The sequence below is a fragment of the Epinephelus lanceolatus genome, chromosome 21 (assembly GCF_041903045.1).
Source record: "Epinephelus lanceolatus isolate andai-2023 chromosome 21, ASM4190304v1, whole genome shotgun sequence".
NCBI lineage: Eukaryota > Metazoa > Chordata > Actinopteri > Perciformes > Serranidae > Epinephelus > Epinephelus lanceolatus.
In genome coordinates, this window is record NC_135754.1 from 37,707,568 (window position 1) to 37,729,411 (window position 21,844).

The 21,844-nt window shown below is 42.3% G+C and overlaps 2 protein-coding genes across 2 annotated transcripts in view; both read left to right on the plus strand.

Annotated features, from left to right (window-relative positions):
• The first annotated feature begins 263 nt into the window (after nt 1-263).
• On the plus strand, nt 264-11,247 carry btbd17a (BTB (POZ) domain containing 17a). Its single transcript, XM_033611428.2, has 3 exons — nt 264-419; nt 4,337-4,631; nt 6,546-11,247. The coding sequence occupies exons 1-3, from the start codon at nt 344-346 to the stop codon at nt 7,618-7,620; spliced, it is 1,446 nt and encodes a 481-aa protein (XP_033467319.1). The 5' UTR covers nt 264-343; the 3' UTR covers nt 7,621-11,247.
• Nucleotides 11,248-13,963: 2,716 nt separating this feature from the next.
• Nucleotides 13,964-21,844, plus strand: part of map2k6 (mitogen-activated protein kinase kinase 6) — a 47,499-nt gene continuing 39,618 nt past the window's right edge. Inside the window, exon 1 of the mRNA XM_033611440.2 lies at nt 13,964-14,324. Within this exon, the coding sequence (XP_033467331.1) occupies nt 14,234-14,324 (91 nt within the window). The 5' untranslated portion in view covers nt 13,964-14,233. The remainder of the gene's footprint in view (nt 14,325-21,844) is intronic.

Sequence of the window (21,844 nt, forward strand, 5' to 3'; positions counted from 1 at the left end):
ATGTCACAGCTGTGTCTCAGTCCACAGCTGTCTGAGAGTCCCCGCGGCCTCCTCGTTGGATCAATGTCATGCAGCAGGCGTTAATACCCAAGGATAGGAAAGTCTGAATCAAAGTGGTAGCCATGGAAACAACCCAGGCCTGTTTCCACCCAGCAATCGATGAGGTTCTGTGTGTATGTGTGTGTGTGTGTGTGTGTGTGTGTGTGTGTGTGTGTGGTGGGCCGGATGTTGCGAGGAGAACCCTGTCCCACATTCAGACACAGACCCCCTCGTCCTCCACAGCAGAGTGGACAGAGACCCAGACGTACAGCAGTGAGGACGGACGGAGGGACGGAGGGAGACGATGGTGAACCAAGTGGAGATCTATGCTGGGATGCTGTTTTTGGCTGTGTGTGTGCACTCAGGGGCAGCTGCTGCAGGTAAGTTTGGTTCCTCTGCAGCTGCACGCTCACACATAAAGACTCAAACACCATTAAACAGGATGTTGAATAACTTGTGATCCAGTTATGTTTCATTTTATCAAGCTGCAGCACAAAGAATTTACTGAGTCTGGTGTGTTTGATGATTGTGGGTGTGTGGGCCACAGGCAACACTGTAAATGAGTGTTTGATGAGGCTTTCAAACTAATAATAGTAATTATTTATTTTCATGAAAATGAATCTTGTTCCTTCGTGGTGCATTTAAAGGCTCGGTCCACCCGAAGAACTTCTGTCCTTTAGATCAGTGTTTCTAAAATTGTGGTGCGTGTTCCCTGAGGGACGCCTTGGAGTACTGCAAGTTTGTTAAATGTTAATTTAAATAATATCAGTCATGCATAATTCCTAAAACACTAAATTGTCAGTGCCGCTTCCCAGAAAGACACAGCTCAATGCAACAGTGCCTTTGCATGATGACAAAATATTAGTTTTGCTTTCTGATCCTAAACATTTGAAAGTACATTTCAGTGTTGTTGTTTGTTTTTTGTTTGTTTTTTTTTAGAAATTCAGATCCTGATTGTGCCACGCTGTATCTTCCCTCTTGTGTTTTTAAAAGATGTTTTGTGCTGGTCTGGGGGTACTTGGGTACTTAAAGGGTTTTTCTGGGAAGTTTTTCCTTCTCCGCTGTGACGGTCCAAGGACAGAGGGATGTCGTATGCTGTAAAGCCCTCTAAAGGCAAATTGTGATTTGTGATATTGAGCTTTATAAATAAAATTGAATTGAAATCAAAAGGGGTAAGTTATTTTAAAAAAGTTTAAGAACCACTGTACTAAAGGAATACAATAAGAGACAGTATGAAAATTATTCAGCGTACCACGTAATATATCTAATAGTTACATCACACATCAAGGTGTGCTTTGACATACGCAGTGAATGACATATTATATCAATAACTAACAGAACCAAAATGTAAGTTTTGAAAAGAGAGAGTGGCTGAAAAATTAACAATTTTTTCGTTTTGTACCCTCTGCATTAACTTTTAATGTGGCACAAGGGCTTTATTAACATTACAATAATATATCTACAAATATATACACATTAGTATTTGTCATATATCTTAAAAATATAGAAATGAATGTGTAAGTAGTTGTGAGAATGATGTGATAAGCTTATGTGAATCTATCTATCTATCTATCTATATCTATCTATCTATCTATCTATCTATCTATCTATCTATCTATCTATCTATCTTGCTGTTGAATTATTATGACATGTTGGAGAGAGGGAGTTTAAAAAACAGTGAAGCATTCAATATCTCTTCTGATCATTGGAGATCATCACCTCTCCCTCAATATTTAGGACATGTGCATTCATTCTCGGTGACAAAAACATTAAAGTATTAGTGACTTTTATTTTGATGAACTGCTAGAATGTGATTCAGAGATGCAAGAATGCTTCACTAAAGTGCATAGCAAAAATGTGCAACCTCCAAAACAATGGTTGCAATTAGGGCCCGACCGATATGGATTTTTTGGGGCCGATGCCGATTCCGATATTATGGAATAAAAAAATCTGATAATCGATATATCGGCCGATTAAATTTTTACGTTTTTCAATTTAAAAAACCCTGAAATACCTGCTTTTGATGGCTTAAATATAGTTCAAACACTTGTTACAAAGATATATACTGAAGGAAGAACATTTTACTATTTTCAAATACTTTTATTATCAGAAATTGTGTGGAACAAGCAGCATATGAACAATCTGAACACAAAATAAATCAAAAATATGATGTGCAAAAAGGCAGTAAACCTCCAATCATGCAAAGTCTGTATGAATTAAGACATTCACATGTATGTTCACAGTACCACAGTTCTTATTATTATTGCCAGTTTAACAGAGGCAGGTTATAGTGCAAAAGGTAACACAAGAACATCATTTCTAAGTAAAACACCATATTCCCTGCATTTTATTAGTGATGAAAATATAAGTGTTAACATCGGCGTCAATCGGTCAATCGGCTAGTCGATAAATCGGTCGGCTGATAAATCGGTCGGGCCCTAGTTGCGATCACTATTAGACAAACAGAAGATGCAGCAGCTATGCACAGTTGAGCAGCTCGGTCACCAGGAGAAAATGTTTCATTAAGATTTTAACATTTAGCAAAGTGCAGGTTTGTCACAGTGTAGAACAACTCTTACTTTATTTCTCTGTTGTTTTCTTTCTTTCTTTTTTGGTACTAGATGTGAGGATTATACATAGGATATATTTACCTAACTTTCACTCACAGATTCTTTCAATGTGTATTTTTTTCTAATTGGGTTAAACCAATACATCATGTGACCTGTGTCACATGACCTCTATATGCATTCTTAAATTGCACACCTGTTTCCAATCCATTTTACACCCTGATGAAGACCTATTGGTTGAAACGCGTTGGTTTTTCCATGTATTAATAAAGCATTTTAACTACAGTCAGAGAGCCTCAGATGCATTTTCGGACTGCCTGCCTGTATCATGGACTTTCAATGTGACTATTCGCCTGTTCTTGAAGAGCACCTGACATTTTACAATTATCACTGTGCCTTAACCCAGTGCAGCACTCCTTATTTTTTCCTGAGGAGAAAATATTTGTTTCTTGGCATTGTTCATTTCTGTAAACAGATACGTTACATTTGTACATATGAGCTGACTGTGTCATCAGGAGGTGAAGGAGATGGTGGATGGCGTGACACTCAGGCGAGACACCTGCCAAGCTGCAGAGCACCACAGGCCTTAGTTTGAGACCAACAAACAACAGAACTGTCTGTTTTTAATGAGACATCAGTGTCATTTTCAGAAGCGATTGCGGCACCAAAATCATGTCATTTAAGCCAAAATATGTTGTTATGTTTTCCTAAGCATGACCAAGTGTTTTTTGTGCCACAGCTCCGCTTAATCATAACGAGATGTAAAGCAGCAGACAGTGCCATGACACTTCCATCATGAATTGATGCAGAAAAATTTCCCAGAATGCAGGATATGTGTTTAATGCACATTAAGGGAGGAGCTTAATATGCCCCCCCCCCCCCCCCCCCCCAAATATTTGGGGTACACCATAGGAAAAGAGCTATGCCCATGCTCCTGACCTGAATAATTGTTGCACAGTTCCTAATAATGTGCTTATTGTTGAAACCAGTGACCTATCTATGTCTTATTTTGATGCATTAAAGCTGACAGATGCTCCATTTGCAACTGTTTTCTACAAGTATTTCGTATGAAAATCTCCAAATATTTAGACTTTTTATTTATTTATTGGGTGAAACAACCCTGACATATCTCCCCTCCCCTGGGCTCTGGACATTGGTGGAAACTTTTTTCTCCACCAAACAGTAAGATCTCTGACCAGCTTCTTACACCTGAGTACCTCCTGCTGCGTGATCAAGCTGCACCACAAGCTGTCTTTAGTCCAGCCTGTGGTTTAAAGGGAACATCATGGCCCACAGCTGAGCTCTCGTTTTGTTCCGTTTTTAAATCGGGGGAAAGGAAGTGCCAAATATTTATGAAGAATCAGAAAGAGTAAGCACTCTTTGCGTACATGAATCAAGGCTCAGATCCCGTCAGTTACAGTAACAGCAGTCTGCAGGGGAGGTGGAGGAGGAGGGGCGTGCTACAACTGCCTCAACTGAGACAAAGCTTTAATTAAACGTGACCCACAATCCTTCATTATCCAGACAGCGAGTGCAGCTGGACTGATCAATGGCCTGGAATTGGATGTGACTGCCCCACTATCTGCCCCAGTAAACAACTGACATGCAACTTCCGTGCACTCTCTAAGAAAGTTCACTTTTTCATCCTGCCTTCAAAGTGTTTGGTTTTTACATTTTCTTTTCTTATAACTCTGCGTCTCCTCCCTCCTCCTCCTCCTCCCCCCCACCAGGCATGCTGAAGGTTGACATGGTCCAGGATGGGAGTGGCGGCGGCGGGGACACCATCAGCCACTCCCTGACCCTGGTGCAGCGTCTGGAGGCCCTGCTGATCCAGGGGAACGGCAGTGACGTGTCGCTCAGGGTGGAGACGCCCAGCGCAGACGAGGTGAAGGTGATCCAGGCCCACTCTCTGGTGCTCTCCCTGCAGAGCCCCGTGTTCGAGGAGATCCTGCTGAGCCGCAACAGCAGCATGCTGGTCCTGAAGGAGAGCTCAGACTGTGCCGCTGTGTTTGACAAGTTCATCAGGTGAGGACACGTTTCCATCTCCCTCACTCCATGAGTCACTTCCACCCTCTGCTTCACCCACTTTGATTGAGTTATCACGCCCTCTAGAGGGATGAGCTCTGAAACTGCAGCCCCACATCTGACACACAATCAATGAGTCCAACATAAAACAAACTGACCAATCAGTGAGCTGCAACAGCAATCAATAACTTAATCTATTTTTATCTCAGATGCTAATGAGGTTGATCAAAAGCTGAACTACAGTAAACCTGCCATCTGCCAGACGGACAGTCTCCTTGTTCCTGTTCTAATCTGGATGTTTTCACACAGCGCCAAAATAAAAGTGTTTTTTAACAGTGACTTTTTGTGAGAAGCTGCTTTGAGATTATTTCAGAAGAAGAATTAATTCAGTCTAACTTAACTCTTTAAAGCTGCACTTACTGCTGTTTTCATTTTAACAATGAATCAAATGAATAATTTCAAAAGGATCATCAGAACTCACAGAGACAAGGGAATGTGTCGACATCAACAGCGAGTCGGCCATCTTGGAAGGATAAGGGTTGAGGCAGATTTACACTTACAGCCTACACATATAGCCTACACTGTTGTGAGCATTTATATTTGTGCTGTCACTCAGCAGTTACACCTCCAAAACACTAGGTGGTGGTGGAGGAGTTCCTGTGAAGTGCTGTAACACACGTTAAACACACATTAAACACACATTAAACATGGCTTAATAGAGACAGTTTCAAACACAAATCAGCTTCACTATAACTCGCAGCATTCACAGACAAACACTTGTCTTTATCTGGACACATTTTCCCCACAAATACAACATGCTAACGTTATTAGCACAAGTCTATGGCATTTTACATTGTATAAATTAGCCTAGCAGCTAGCGGACATTTCCTCTACTCATATGAAGCCAGGGACAACAGCAACATTTAACAGTCTGCAGAAATGTATTGCTCATTTGGGATTAACAAGGCAATCTGAATCTGAATCAAAACAGGAGTCCACAAACTAATGGGTGATGGTCGCTACCTCCACTGGTTTTACAATCTTTAGCCCAGAACATCAAACAGACATCGAGGAACTTGAGGTGACAAAGTCTAACTGTTGCGTCACCTCAAGTTGCCTGTGTCTCAGCCAAAAAGTTGCATTTGAACATGCCACAAAGACTACAGCCAACGGCCACCTAGCACGTTGCTCTGCACCTGAGTGAGAGGAAATAACTGTCTATACCAGCAGGCAGCAGTATTTGTCATTAAAAAAGGTAAATTGGAAGATCGTAAAGATGGATTCAAGATGCTCGTATGCCAGTTAGCACATTAACAACAAAACCAGAAAAATATCTGATAATAGCTGACAGTTAGCTCGGTGCAGAAGATGTAATTTTATGCCACAGAAGTCAAACATTTTTGGCTTCATGCATCACTGAGCAAATTTCATACAAATGAACACACTCAGTAAAATATGATCTTGCAGATTTGTCTGGTTCTTAGGTTAGTTTTCAGCTTGTTGTGGCGTCTTATGCCCCCAAGTGGCCAAAGCAAGTTATTGCAGCATTAGAATGGTCAACGTATCCTCATACGACAGTTCGTATGATATCTAAAAAATGGTATTGTCACATTACATACTTATCGTATATCGTAAAGTTACATAGGTGACATGATCGTAACGTGATTGCAGCCTTACCGATTATGTGGGTTATACAAATTTGGCTAGTTAATTTTTGTGAGTGTACATATGAGCAGTGCATGAGAACAGCCTGGAATAAAACATCTGGATGTGGGTAAAATATTTTTGGAACATCCTTTAGCCTATATGGTCACATTTTGTACGTACGTTTCATTCTACACAAGTCATTTCAAAAGGTACACGTTGTGCTTCAGATGCTCCGACGTTAACCCTCTCCTTCCTGTCTCTGAGCAGGTATCTGTACTGTGGAGAGATTTCTCTGCGCCTGGATCAGGCCACACCTTTACACAAGCTGGCCACTAAGTACCAAGTGATGGGTCTCCAGCAGGGCATCACCCAGTACATGACCCAGAATCTGGCCCAGGAATCCACCTCAGGCCACGTGGCGGGCTGGTACGAGTACGCCCTGCAGGCCGGGGACGTGACTCTGAGGGACAGCTGTCTTCAGTTTATGGCGTGGAATCTGTCGTCGGTGCTGCAGAGCGGGGAGTGGGTGACCATCAGCAGCCAGCTGCTCATGTCCCTGCTGCAGCGCTCGGACCTCATCCTGCAGAGTGAGATGGAGCTCTTTGCAGCGCTGGAGGCCTGGATTATTCAGAATGAGCCCGACGGTCTGACAGCGGAGAACGCCTTGAGAGCAGTGCGTTATGCCATGATGCCACCACGGGAGCTCTTCCGCCTGCAGACCCAGTCATCGGTTCTGGCTCGCTATCAGGAGTCGGTGCGTGACCTGCTGTACATGTCCTACCAGTTTCATTCTGCATCGCCGCTGCACATGGCCAAATACTTTGACGTGAACTGCAGCCTCTTCATGCCCAGGAACTACCTGTCGCCAGTGTGGGGGTCGCCATGGATCATCAGCAACCCCTCGCGTGACGACCGCAGCACCAGCTTCCAGACCCAGCTGGGGCCCAGCGGACACGACTCCAGCAAACGTGTGACTTGGAACGCCCTGTTCTCACCGCGCTGGTTACCCCTTAGCATGAGGCCGATGTACACGGAGACAGGCGCCATGCAGCCGACACGTGTGGAGGGAGGGCGCCCTCGCATCATCATCACACCGGCCACATCCAGTGCAGATTTTGCCGGGGTGAACTTCCAGAAGACGGTGATAGTGATGGCTCAGCAGCAGGGGAAGGTGGTGGTCAAACATGTCTACAACTTCCACCAGAGCACGGAGGAAAACGGGGATTTCTTGGCCGAAGCCGACCTGTACCGCCGGACGTCGGAGTACCTCATCGACAGCTCCCTCTTCCTCCATATTGTGGTGAAGCCGCTGTACCAAACCCTCATAACCAGCAAGAACTGACCCTCTGCCCTCCTCTCCGAGACACCTTACCTCACCGAACACAGTCCAACCGTGAAGTGACATCTCACTTCTATTACATCATGAGGACGTGGATCTGAATCGTCCTCTTGTGTGATGTTTCGATCATTTGTCTCGTCTCATTTAACTTCTGTTTTCACTGGGCAACTAACGACCTGACTGTCTGAGAGCAGTTTGTAAATCATGAGTGTAAAAATCATAATGAAACATGTTTAAAGGATGAGTCTGGTGCTGTTCCATATTTTTTTTACCGTCAACAAATCCCACAAAAAAACTTTCAATGAATGTTTCTACCAACAAGTACTTGAGTGTATCAAGGCCAAATGTGGATCAGTCCACCGCTGACAATAGTCCCAAACAAATGCATGCTTTCCTCCTGTTTGAGCAATGTTTGATAAAAACTACAGTGACCAGCTGTTGCAGGAAATGCTTGTGCTGATTTTTTTTTCTTCAGAAATCATTTCACAATTCTTGTAAAATGGTACACCGTAGACACACCAACGTCTGGAAGTTGTGTGCAAATGCTGCCAAAGAAATATGACCCCAATCAGCCTGATGAGGGCGCTATAATCAAAGGTCAAGTTTGAACAGTCATAACCAGTGGTTCCTAACTGATAGGTGGCAGTCTAAAAGTGGGTCATGGGTCCATTCTGAATGGACCGCAAGGGACTCATGAGTGTGTCAAGTCAGTGTGAAATTTCTGGCACAAGCTTTTATTTTGAAGTGCCAGCTGTAGAGTAAGTAAATAATGTACAGCTATTCACAGAAACAGCAAACTAGCTCGACAACATGGCCAAATGCAAGTACGACATGTAAACAGACCTAACTCCACAACCACTGGACCAAACTTGTAGGATATGTTCACACAAGTACCTGAAACATACCCTGAAAGTTTCATTCTACTTGAACACTAGGGGGTGCTGAAAATGCTAAAAATGGGCGTGGTATGACACAAATCAGATTTTAACCAGATACTACTGTTTCAATCATAACAAAACTCACAGGATATGATTCATAACAGCATTGAACCAGGTGTGTAAAATCATATTGAAATCGCTCAATAGGTGGCGCCACCAGTGTAACATTTGGCCATAAATTAATAGCAGTTTGTCCAAACATCACTAAACTCTCTATATCTCGCTATTTTTCAATAAGGCGTCATGGTGGTGCAGTGGTTAGCTTTGTCGCCTTGCAGCAAAAGGGTTTCTGGTTCGGGGTGGGGGAGCCATGTTTGCATGTTCTCCCTGTGTCAGCGTGGGTTTCCTCCAGGTGCTCCAGCTTCTTCCCACAGTCCAAAGACATGCAGGTTAATTGGTGACTCTAAATTGTCCGTGAGTGTGAATGGTTGTCTGTCTCTATAGCCCCTTTTACACTGCCAGATTTTCGGCGAATGTTGGGCCGCTTTGCCGACAAGCTGCGAGCGTTTAGACACACAGAGCCGGATTGGCGAGTTGATCCGAGGTGCCCAATTTTCCGCCTCGTAGGGTAGACATATTGGTGGAACCCTTTTAGTTTAAACAGACCGAGGCAGCCTTCCACCACGGGAGGGGCTGTTGATGACTTGTGGGAGGAGCTGTTGATGACGCCACACGTGCGAGCCACTGGCGGTGGATAAACAGGAAACAGCTGATAGCAGGAATTAGCGAGCAGCTAGTAGCAAGAGGGAAACACAAACCTGACAGACACTGTAAAGATGAGCAACTGGGGAGACAAGGAATTGCGCGCCCTCCTTGTCCTCGCAAACGAAGAGGCCATTAACTGTTAGATGACGGGGACGGTGAAGAACGGGCCGACTTATGAGAGAATCGCCGAAGGACTGACCAGCCGCGGCTTCCCTCCCACGTCACTGTTTACGACACACGCTGAGCTACACGTTTTGTTACTTGCTCACGCCCCCCATTGCCCCGAAAAAGGCACATTCTGTATAAACAAAAGTAGGTAGGCGGCATTTTGCTGCACTCCCCGATTTTGTTTTTATACTGCCAATGCTGAAAAAACACTGATTGAGCTTTCCTGCAAATTTGCACAACTCCTGTTTAAAAAGGGTTTATGTGTCAGCCCTGTGATAGTCTGGTGACCTGACCAGGGTGAACCCCGCCTCTCACCCAATGTCAGCTGGGATCTAGTCTCTATATACAGACTCCACATTCAGTGAATGTAGAGTCTGTAGGCAAACCCCGGAGATCTTGCCTCTGGAAGAAGAGCAGAAGAGCCCTGGTTTCCAGTTGTAGGCTGTTTGTAGTCCACGTGATATTGACCAATCACGTTTGAGCCGGCTGCAGTTGTTGCCAGGTTAAACGGTCTGTGTGGTGAACTAACGAGGTGGAACATAATTGGTGTCACTGCAAACTCTGAATCAATCGCAATGGTTCATCATATTTACTTATATATAAACGAAAGTTGGAAACGGAAATTCGCCTCCTCCGCCCAAATCAAACCGGAATGCCAAAAAATTGGGGGTCTGCCCCCAGAGGCTGTATCACCATCTGCCGGAAGTCAGACGCCGAATACAGCCGATGGGTTCCGAGAATGGTTGCAATCCAACGCCCACCCCCCGCGTCCCTCAAGAGGATAAGCAGTAACAGAAAATGAATGAATGAATGTATTGAAGCATGTTTTCCCAATTGACCAGTAGAGGGCGACAGCGTTGCTGCAGAATAGCATGGCCTGACACATATTTGGTCATTTGTGAGCAACTGTCTAATCGTCATTGAACCATGTAGTTATTTTTGACGCAGGTGTCACAAACTATCAAAGGTCTTGATCCTTTGCAGTGTTCAACATTTAGCAGTCAGTGCTTACTTGAAGACCAGAACTGCATCTTGCGGCCATATTTACAAGCTTTTTTTAAAGACATCAGTAACAGACCGACAAAATGTTTGTTTTGGGATTTATTGAAAATAAGAAAAATGAATATTTCCAGTCTCATCCTTTATGCTTAAGATTCAGTTCCTGCCACACTGTCTTTGTATTAATTTAAAATATTGGTGCTATTAAACCCTGTTTACAGTTTAGGGGTCAGAGATGTCATTGATCACCCAGTACGCACTGATCTGGTCATTTGCTGGTTGTGTTTATGAATTTAACAAAGTTTTTGTATTTGGAAAGACTTTTGTAAGAACTCTTGGTTGCTGCAGTGGCTCTATGGTCAATTTTCTAGATTCTTCTAAAAGGGATTGAACAGGATTGGCTACAGTTTGAGGGCTTTTGGTTTCACCTGTGTTTCACCTGTGCTCTTTCCCAATAATTGTTGTTAGCCACTAGGAGCAGACGTCCTGTACACAACCAAGGCGAGACATGTTTGAGCTGCAAATCACTGAATCAGTGCTTATTGGGATCATCCTGTTGAACGTCAGGTGCTCCAACAGGCACATTTTTACTTTGTACTTTTACTTTAGTCATAATGTTCTTTACAGGCCAGTCTTATGAGCCTTCACACCACATTAGATGTCAGAATACCTTGTAATGTATTTATTACTGTGATTGAAGTTGTTGCCTAGATTCACTGTCTCATTGATCAATGTTTCCTGATAATAAAGATTTTTACTGAAGTTTTAAAAGTAAACTGAAAAATGTCCTGAATGTCCTTTGATTTCATGTTTTCATCAACTTCACCACAAAATAATCCATAAGTAATATTTATTCAGTTCTTTACTCAAGTCAAGTTTAATTTATTTATACAGACCAGATTAGTTTGTCTCAGAGGGCTTCACAGTGCCGGTTCTAGACTCTGGGGGGCCCTGGGCAAAAAAGCCCATCAAGACCCCGATGAATTGTGCTAATGGTTACACCTAACTTTGTACATATGACGGTCCAAACCAGCAGCATCCCGCTGTCATACAGCTGCTACAAGGGCCCACACACAGGGATGTTGGGGCAGGGGTGATGCACTGTATGTCGCCTCTATGGGAGGTTTAACAGGGAGTTTATAGTTGTCACTGCAAAATGTGCCAATATGAGCAGCCATCAGGGGCCCTTTCTGAAATTTTTTTTGGGGGGGTGAAATATTTCTCTCGTTTGCATCTTCTGACAAAGCATCCCTGGGGATTTATAATGTATAACAGAGGTGTGGCCACAAGTCACAAATTTAATGACTCAACTAAGCAAACTCAAATAAGACCTGCAGCTCGACTTGGACTTTAAAAAAAAGACTCATGACTTCACCTGGACTCGAGCCTTTTTGATTAAAAATACCTGACAGAATTCTCCCAATCAAAGATTTAAAAAGTGGAACACAAATTAATTCATTTCCCGAATGAACAAACGTTAACGCTGTTCATTCCCAGTAAGTCAACACTTAATTCCCCGACTCAGGGTAGCACACATCACAAGTGGCCCGACGCATGTGAGTAACAAAGTATTTTTTAAGCAACAATTATTTTTTTGCTAGCTAATGTTAGCTATGTTAATATTTCATGAATAACAATAATCTTTGACGTTATGATAAAAAAGAGGGGTATAGTGTAAGAGATGGAGAGAGAGTGCGACATCGTTCAAATCACAGTTGTAAAGCTTTTTCTTCTTTGTATGATTACTACCTCCCCTTCTTCATAATATATATATATATATATATATATATTTAAATATATGTATATGTCAAAATCAGAAATACTTTGTTATTACCTTATTGATCCCCGAGGGGAAATTGTGATTCATTAGTCACTCCAATGTAAAAAAGTACAGAATTATAAGTAAGAAAAAGAGTATGTAAATATATAGTTATACATAAAATAAAAAGATAAATAAAAATTAGAAATAGAAATAGAAATACAAAATATATAATAGAAATTAAGAATAAGAATCTGCTCACTGTGCTGCGTCTGTAAGTGCGTACAGATCTACAGATATGTGCTACATCACACTGTATAAACCAGTATGTTACATTCAGAAATATAAAATATGTATTTTGCTATAATGTTAACTGCAATATTTACATACAAGAATAAGAGTAACATAAGTTGTGTGCATAATATGTTGAATTAATACATAATATATACTGTAGGTGTTGGTGAGAGTAAATTAGTATACAATATATATATTTATATATATGAATAAAAAATAAAATAATAGTAAATACAACATTAATATATATATATATGTATATGTATATATACATGGGAAGAACAAGTACACCATTATCTGTATCTGTTCAACCAATCAAATGATCTGTATTTGTACTGGGAATGGGCGGAGTTTATGATAGAAGTGGGCGGGATTTAAACCGGAAGTTGTTATTTTTAAGCCTGAAATTGATAGGAATGATCAGATGTTGCAACATTTATAACCTATGAGAAAAGTATTTCCAGAACAGACTCAGAATTGAGCTTCAGACCATTTTAAATCCCAGGAGTAATTAATTAAACACAGAGGATTTTCCTTCATCATGAGAACAGATAATGACACACTTTACTTGTATGATACTAATACTAAAAAAAGTACATTATCTGTTGAGGAGACTCGTTTCATGTCAGTATTCAGTTATTTCAGTTCCTCTTGAACACTTTATGGACAGTTGAGGGTTGTTCTTAAAACATATTCTGCACATTGGCCTTTTCAGAAAAGGGAAAGCATCAGTCGTTGGCTCAACTGTGCATGTTTCATGTGAATAATATGCATCCTCTTATAGCTCAGCAGAACTGTGTGTTTTTATTAAAGAGGATCGATTATGCTTTTACTTACTTTCTGTCATATAATTACATATATATATATATATGATTATTTTAAATTGTGTATATCATTAAATTGGAATTAGATTTGTTGAAGAGCGCATTATGACTTGTTTAGGACTGGAAACTTAAAGTTTAGGACTTGGAGCTTGAGTTCAGAGACTTGAGACTTACTTGAGACTTGCAAAACAATGACTTGGTCCCACCTCTGCTGTTCAACATGTGACACTGTCTTTCACCAGACGCCTGGTACAGGTCAGGAGAAATACTGGCGTAACAGATGTTGTAAACAGAATAATAAAATCCCACGTGATTATAATTTATATAATGTGATGCATTGTTAAAATTAAACCACCAGACTGTGTGTAAAGTATCAAACTGAGCTCCACCTCGGCAGATACAATATTTGAATTTATAATTTGATTTATAATAATTTAGTAATTTAGCTCATAAAAAAAACTGTGCTTAAATATGTTGTTTGTATAAACGTCACTCTTCCTCACTGCACACACACACACACACACACACACACTGCACACCTCATTAAACCTATAAACACACACAGTCAAAACTAAACGAGCACTGAGACATGTGAGTTCGCTGTCGTATCGCCACAGACTACGTTTCCCATGATCCTTTGCGCTCCAAGCAGGAAGAACGTTCTCTCGCAGGGGCTCACACTGATCCAAGTTAGGAGCTTTCAGCTGCCAGCCTTGGCCCATCATGTAAGTGCTGCGGAGAATTCTTTGCAGTGCAATTGCAAAATTACCTCTTTTCCCGACGCCTGCGGAGCCTGTGCAATTGTAACAGCGCTCCGTGCACGGACACGCACGCTCCGGACGCAAAAAGGCTCCAAGTGCATGAAGATCGAGGCTTGTATTTTGCATCTTTGTTGCAAAGCAAGCCGCTGAAGCTCCAGTGCGAGGGCGATGGAGGGAGGGAGTGAGAAAGAAGGCAAAGTCTTTTGTGCTTCCCCTCCCCCTCATCAAAGCAAAGGGGAAATGTCTCAGCCAAAGGGAGGTAAGAATATGAAACCGATCTGTGCAAAACTACCGACGTGCAATCACGGCTGCACGGTTGGCAACATGCACCGCTGCAGCTCGAGCACGGCCGGTGCATTTTAAAGTTACATGGTTTAGAAGGGTCAGTTGCATTTCCTGTTTAAGATCTTCCCCTTTGCACAGTTCCTGGTAAGACGATGCTGTGTGTACTCACTCATATTGACGTTATTAGCGGCGCACAGGCAGGGATGTGGGGCGCCTTTAATAGTCACGAGATAGACAAGGACACTGCAACTCTTTATAATAAAGTCTGCACGAGTTGATGTATGGCTCAAGGTAAATACTGACAGCCATGTCGCGTGCAGTGCTCCAAATATGCGTGGTTTGGTGCAGGAGGGCAACATGACGTGACAGCCTGCCTGCAGCTGTCAGTGGGCAACTTTGAGTGTTTATTGGCTGCTGATTTGTTCCTGCTTATGGGACAGAAAATGAAAATCTAATAATAGAAATGTGTTGTGAGCATTGAAGCAGTGGTGAGTTCAAGAACAGGGGGCTTCTTCAGGCTATTAAAACACAAGTCTCCAAGCAAACAGTCCCATTCTGTCAGCTGCAGGCAACTGGATATGTGTCAAACCCCTGGGTGCGTGTCCACTGATGTTCTGCTCTGTCCTCAGCATGCGTACGAAAGCGTGCGTGTCACACTTTGACCCCAACTTTTATCACCGTGCAGCAACAACAACACGAGCTGTGGAACAACGTCCTGCAGCCTCAGAGCTCTCACACATCAGCAGTGAATGCAGCTTGCAGGAGAAAAAAAGCAGCTGCAGTGAAAGCAGCTCAGGCGTTTTTCCTCCCTTGTACCGTGTTTTCCAAGAAGTCCAAAGTGAGGCTGGTTCATTGCACAACATGCAGCACACGCACACACACACACACACACACACACACACACACAGAGTCAGGGGCTGTACAGGACGTGAACAGGTAGGAGACAGAGCCCCCGATGGTCAGAGCCTCACAGTGTTTATCTGGTACAGTCAATTGTCCACCCACCTACACAGAGGAACTGTCTTGTTGCAGCCAGTTCATGATGATGAATAATGCACAGACATTTTTTTTTCTTTGTAGATGAATGAGTCGGTTTGGGACTTTCCTGAGAGCAGAAGTAGGTTTCTCTTGTCATTCATTGATGTTGTACGGCGCAGGAAACAACACACACAGATCACACACAGATCTGAGCTGAACGGATGGTCGGCTGATCAATTGGTTGATTATTCAACACGTAAAGTTGTAGTCTGGACTTTTTGGAGTACGACAATGAAATTACTTCTGTGAGTCGACTCAAGGCCTGGTACGTGGTCGTGCTGCAGCTGTGTGAAGCATGAAGCCTCATAATGTTGACACAAATAATTTATTAGTGCTGCAACGAGTGGTCGAATACAGATTTTGATAATCGATGCATCTCCAAGTCGTTTATAAATTAACAATGCTGGAAGTTCTTCAGATCCAGTTCATCATACATGAGACCGTGCTGCTGATATGTTCCTAAATTCAACGCATTTTTAATTTTGGACAGTTGGTCAGTCTGATGACATCGCCTCGGACTCTGTGTGACAGATGTTTTTCCACAATCATTGGTTGTGTATCAGGTAGTAATGCCAAACATTTGTTGGTTCCAGATTCTCCACTTTGAGGTTTGCTGCCTTTTATCAGTTTAATATGATTGTAAATGGAATATTTTTTGGTTTTGAATAGTTGGTTGGACAAAACGAGCTCTTTAAAGACATCATCGTGGCCTCTGGGAAATCCTGATGGATGAATTTAATTGTTGTAAATCATTCATTATTGTGGGATTAATTTATCAGATAAAATGTGATTACATAACTGTTAGCTGCAGCTCTAAACAAATGTTACCACGTAAGTGCTGAAGGAAATTAATACACATCTGTCAAGTCACAGTAACCAGCCATAGATTGTATAAAAATAATGGATGTAGCCACGATGACATCGTCACCCACTGGATTGTGGACTCCTGTTTTGAAGCCTCGATTTTGGCATTACGGCCGTCGCCATCTTGTTGGTTTTGGAGCCAGAAGCCACCATATTTGGATGAGAGGGTGGAGCTGTGGAGGAGCGAGGGGTGGGTCGTACTGATAGACTAGTAACGCCTCACAGACAGCCTTTCACTTAAAGCAGCCCCGCCCTTAAATGTCTGTAACTTTAAGTCTTAATGAAAATGTAAACGAGTGAGTTATATAAAAAAATCACTTCCTGTACAGTTGTCATGAATGTTGAAATTAGCTACAGAGACCAAAACTGTTTTTGTGCCAGGCTGTAAACATGTTTATTTCTGCTGTAAAGTTGGACATTTAAACATGGGTAGACCCACTCAGCCTCAAGTGGACATTAGAGGAACTGCAGTTTTTGGCACTTCTGTGTTGGCTTCATTTTTTCTTTAGCTTCCGAGCTTCAGACCGCTTGGTCTCATCCATCTTTACAGTGGCAGCGTTTTCATCCTGACTACAAGTTTCGTTTGTCGTTTGAAAGACCTGTAAACACTCGGCGGACGACAAGTCATATGAAGTCGTTTGTTGCAACCATACCCCGGCCTAACAGTCGTGCTCACACCACAGAGTGACGCAGCACAATTTATTTCGGTCTCCTCAGGACAAATTAACAAATTCTGGGTCATGCAAATAGTCTTCACTTTGGACTTCCTGGTTCTTTCCATTGTTTGAAGGCCAGTGTCATTTTAACATGGGGGTCTGTGAGGAGTGACTCGCTCTTGGAGCCAGCCTCAAGTGGTCATTAGAGGAACTGCAGATTTTGGCACTTTCACATTGGCTTCATTTTTCAGGCTGCTGCTTGTGACCAGCATGTCATTGCTACACTTGTCAGTTTATGAAAAAGTCGTCTTTGAAGGCATGAGACCTAACACAAATATAATTTAACTTAATTCAAAGTGAACACCTGCAGCCTAATTCCAAACTTTGATGTTGGTTTTTGTTCTTTCGTGGCGCATTTGGTGCTGCAGGGAGTGACAAGCTAACGTTGCTCTAAGGCAACAAACAGCTTTGCCTTCATGCACGAATGTTGAATCCAAATTGCTCCTGCGCTTGACTCCACAGATTGTTTGTTGTTGTGATTATCTGTTCAGCATGGCTCGCTTGTTTCCTCCATTTTGGGTTTGCAAAAGGAACAACAGTCTATCTTAAGTGCTGTGTCATAGACAACTGGACCTGCTTGAGTTTCTTAAAGATTACCATGACCTGGATGACTGATCTCTTCACCAACACCACAACAGTCTAGTTTTATTGACAGGTCAACAGGGCATGCTGTAGATCAGTACACAGTCCCTTCAGGATTTCACAGGCTTTATTGGGATTTTTGCCGTCCAAAATTTCATATTTCACAGCAGCTTTTATAAAAAAAATCAGGTGCATGTTGCTTTTTTAGCAATGAAATTCTGGAAGCAATTAAAATTGCTAAATAGTTTTTTAAAAAAATTTATTAAAGATCAAAGGCAACTTGTTGCAGTGAGAGTCAAATCGCGCTATTCTGATGATGTGATTTTTGCTAGACTTAAGTTAACGGCTGAGTAACGTTTAAAAAAATTACGATATCAGTACCAACACAGCTTCTCTTGAAGTGATGCCAATACTGGTAGAGTACTTCATCTGATACCTTTTGTTCTACTTTATTCGACATCCATTATGTGAACGTAAGTATTCAGTTGTGTAAAATCCCACAGGATGCCATGGGCGTGTAGTATCGGTAGCATCTCGATTTCACCACACCACTGACTGTATGGGTTTTAGCAGCTGTGGTAGTGGGCCAATCACAAGTTGCATTTAACAAAAGAAAGCTTGTGCTGATTGGCTGCGAGCACAACCATGCAAATAGCAATAGTTTTTCCAGATCTGGCTACAATAAAGATCAAATGCAGGTGTTGTTTGACTGGAACAGTTTCAATACTACTTGGTACTCGGATATTTTGATCAATGCCCTAAAGGTATTGAGTGCTGATACCCAACCCTATTAACATCACCACTAACAATGCATGTTTAATTTAATCATCTTGAACCTTTGAGCATGTGCAATAGATTGTTAAACAACAGCCTCCGTCTTGGTGATTTGTCTGTTGTCCACTGGTGTCTTTTGTGGTAGAACAGGTGTTTGTGGTCGCACACGGTGGACATAAGTGAATTTCCTTACATGGTCTCTAGCAGTAATTTTTGTTGGTACACGCGAGGCATTCGTGATCCACGTCTGCGTCTTCACAGCCAGAACGAGGAAGTGGGCTTGGTGACGTTTTGTGGGGGACTGTTGTGATTGGTGAAACTTGTGGGAAACCGAGGCGGCTAGTTCAGATTGGCAGGAAAGTTGCGGTGATCGGAGAAAATTGCAAAGTTGTGCAGATTTCACAGGTGTTGCAGTTGCAACATCCTGGAGGTGCTGGATGAGCTTTTTACTCACGCTCCCTGCTGGAGTACCAGACCTTTAAATTAAATTGCATTTTTCCAGTGTTTAAATAGTAGTTGTTGTTGTGCTAACAGCTTTTTGCACTGACTCCAGTTGGTCAAAAATGCAATTTCTCTTTTTCATGTAACAAAAAAACCCAAAGTTCTTTTAATATTAAATGTTGTGAAACACATGCAGCAGTCAAGAACTTTGCATAAATAAAACAGCCCTAAAATATACAGAATTATCTGATAAAACTATCTGATCAAAGAAGAAGTATAACCCTGATCGGACATTTGATACAAACTCCCACAGCTTTTGATGCTCAGTGTAACGAACACTTTTTGGCTGGTACCAAAAAAAGAACCCAACTACTAACTGTTCCTCTGACACAGACTGTACAACATCAAAGTGTTGTATAACTTACACCTACTGAAGGAAATGAGTACAAATCTGCAAAGCTATAATAAGCATCATGTCCTTGTGTTTTATTGAAATCATGCCAGACTAAGCAAAGTCCCTTCACCCCGCTGCAGGTTTCCTTCTATTCTCATATCATTCCTCCTCAGATGCACGTAAAGTCTTGCGTCTCCTTCTCGAGCGCTGCCCTGTGTGGCCCCGGACAGTTTTCGCCCTCACCATTGTGCGCTCTGTGCTGAGTGCTGTAGTGTGCTCTGCTCGGCTCGGCTGGCCGATGGCAGTGTGACAGCGGCCCTCCCAGCTCGTGTCCCCCTGCAGCCTCGGGCGGCCCTCGCGCCCCTGCACAAATGTCCCGTTTGTCATGCAAATGGAGGCTTGGTTTTTCAGCTGCACAGATACTAAATTTGCTGTTTCGACGGGCCGATTGTTGGTTCAGTTCCAGGCCTATAGTGGCTTTTTTTGCTGCAATAACAGTCGAATTGTTCAGAGCATTGTTCACATGATCCACTAACTGTACTTCTCTTTTCTGGGGGGGGGGGTTGACTGAGTAAGCGTGCATACATTCAGGCTGCAGCAACTTCTCTGACTCAATATTCAGGACATTTAAACAATTCCTGTTTGTTTCAGCTTTGTTGCACGCATGCAAGCAGTGGTGCTGTTGCTGTGTGTGTTTGGTGCTATAAAAAATGAGTGTGTGCTCTGCTGAAAATGAGAGACACATAAATCCAGGTCTCCTGGAGTAACTCATGCTCGTGATGGCAGCAGGTTTCCAGATTTTGCTGCTGGAATGAGGATGGGGGTGAGGATGGGGCAGGGAGGGTGTGTTGCACCGTATCACAGCCTTGCAGTGAAAGATAGTGAATGCAAATAATGGAATTTATTACAGGTGGATGGAGACATTGATCTGCTCCGTTTACTTGCATAATGCATGTGTACTTCTTTTCTTACCAGTGCCTTTAACTCCACCCTGCAGCTCTTCTCTTTATATCAGTTTGTGTGAAAAATATATAAAGATCAAAGCTGCAAGTCCGCTTCCTTTGGAGGAAATTATATTTGCACTACACAGACATTACATGCATTTGATGAGTGAACGCTGTACGTCTCCAAAACAAGAATTCAGTTATTGCCAAACATTTCTCTCCACATGTGGATGGTGATTTCAGGAAAGCGTCTGCGCCGGCTGTTTTCTCTGGGTGGAATTTTAAAACAGTTGTAATTGTATGAGAGCAACCTGAAGGCACTCGTCATGCTGACATTACCCAACAGTCAGCAGTTTTTACACCTGTATGCTTTTTTTTAAAGCACTAAAACAAGTCATCGCCAGCTCCAATTAACACCTCAGCAGTGATTTGACAGAAAAAAAAGTTTGAGTGAATTGGCTCTTGCCTCTTTATGTGTGTGTGTGTGTGAGTGTGTGTGTAGAAATGAAAGATTAAAACACAGTGGAATATTTTATATGTGCTTCAAGCCATTAGGGCTGCAACTGAAGATTATTTGGATAACTGATTTGTCTCTTGATACATGTTTCATAAACTGTTTATTAAAAATCTGGAAAAAAAAATACTATAAAATGTGCCAGAGCTCAAAGTGATGATTTTTTTTTAGTATTGTTCGAGGGCTGCCACTTGAAAGTCAGAGATTCAAATGATCAGAGACGCCTCAGTCGACTGAGATTGCTTCAAATTGAGCAGTCATTATTATGATTTATTTATTTTTGCTAGTCAGTGTGCTGTGCAGTGAACTTCTGGGGACATTTTGGTCCCCAGATTTTGCTGCGGAGTGAGCGCTCTTGACTTCCACCTGACTCTTTGTACAGTCAGCTGCTGTTTGATGCAGCAGTACAGAGGTGGAGAAATTTTGCACCATAAAGCTGGATTCATACTTCTGCCCAGAAATGTAACTAGACATCACAGTGACACAAAGCTTTGATTTACTTTAATTTCACAGATAAGAAACAATAAATTGTGAAGACAATAAAGCCTCCACACACTGTGTGTGATTTATCCTGGCTGAAATATGAGCAGAGGAAAAGTCTGCTAGCTGCTAGGCTAATTTATACAATGTAAAATGCCATAGGCTTGTGCTAATAACGTTAGCATGTTGTATTTGTTTGGAAAACGTGTTTAGTATAAGACAGTTGTTTTGTCAGTGAACCTTGTGAGCTGTAATGGAGCTGAATTTTGTAACATTACCTTTGTTAAATGTTGCTGTTGTCCCTGGCTTCATATGAGTAGAGGGAAAAAGTCTGCTAGCCGCTAGGCTAATTTATACAATGTAAAACGCCATAGGCTTGTGCTAATAACGTTAGCATGTTGTATTTGTGCGGAAAATGTGTCCAGATAAAGACAAGTGTTTGTCTGTGAATGCTGCGAGTTATAGTGAAGCTGAGTTGTGTTTGAGACTGTCTCTATTAAGCCATGTTTAATGTGTGTTTAATGTGTGTTTAATGTGAATTTTGAATCAACTAAACTTTACAGCACTTCACAGAAACCTCCGCCACCCACTAGTGTTGTGCAGAGTGACACACACACACCACCACACAAGTTAAATGCTCACAACAGCGTTGGCCACGTGTGAAGGCTATAACAGCGGCTCTGCGTTGAGCTGATGCACATATGATGATGATCATAAATCTGCATTGAGGCTCTGAGATAACGTTAT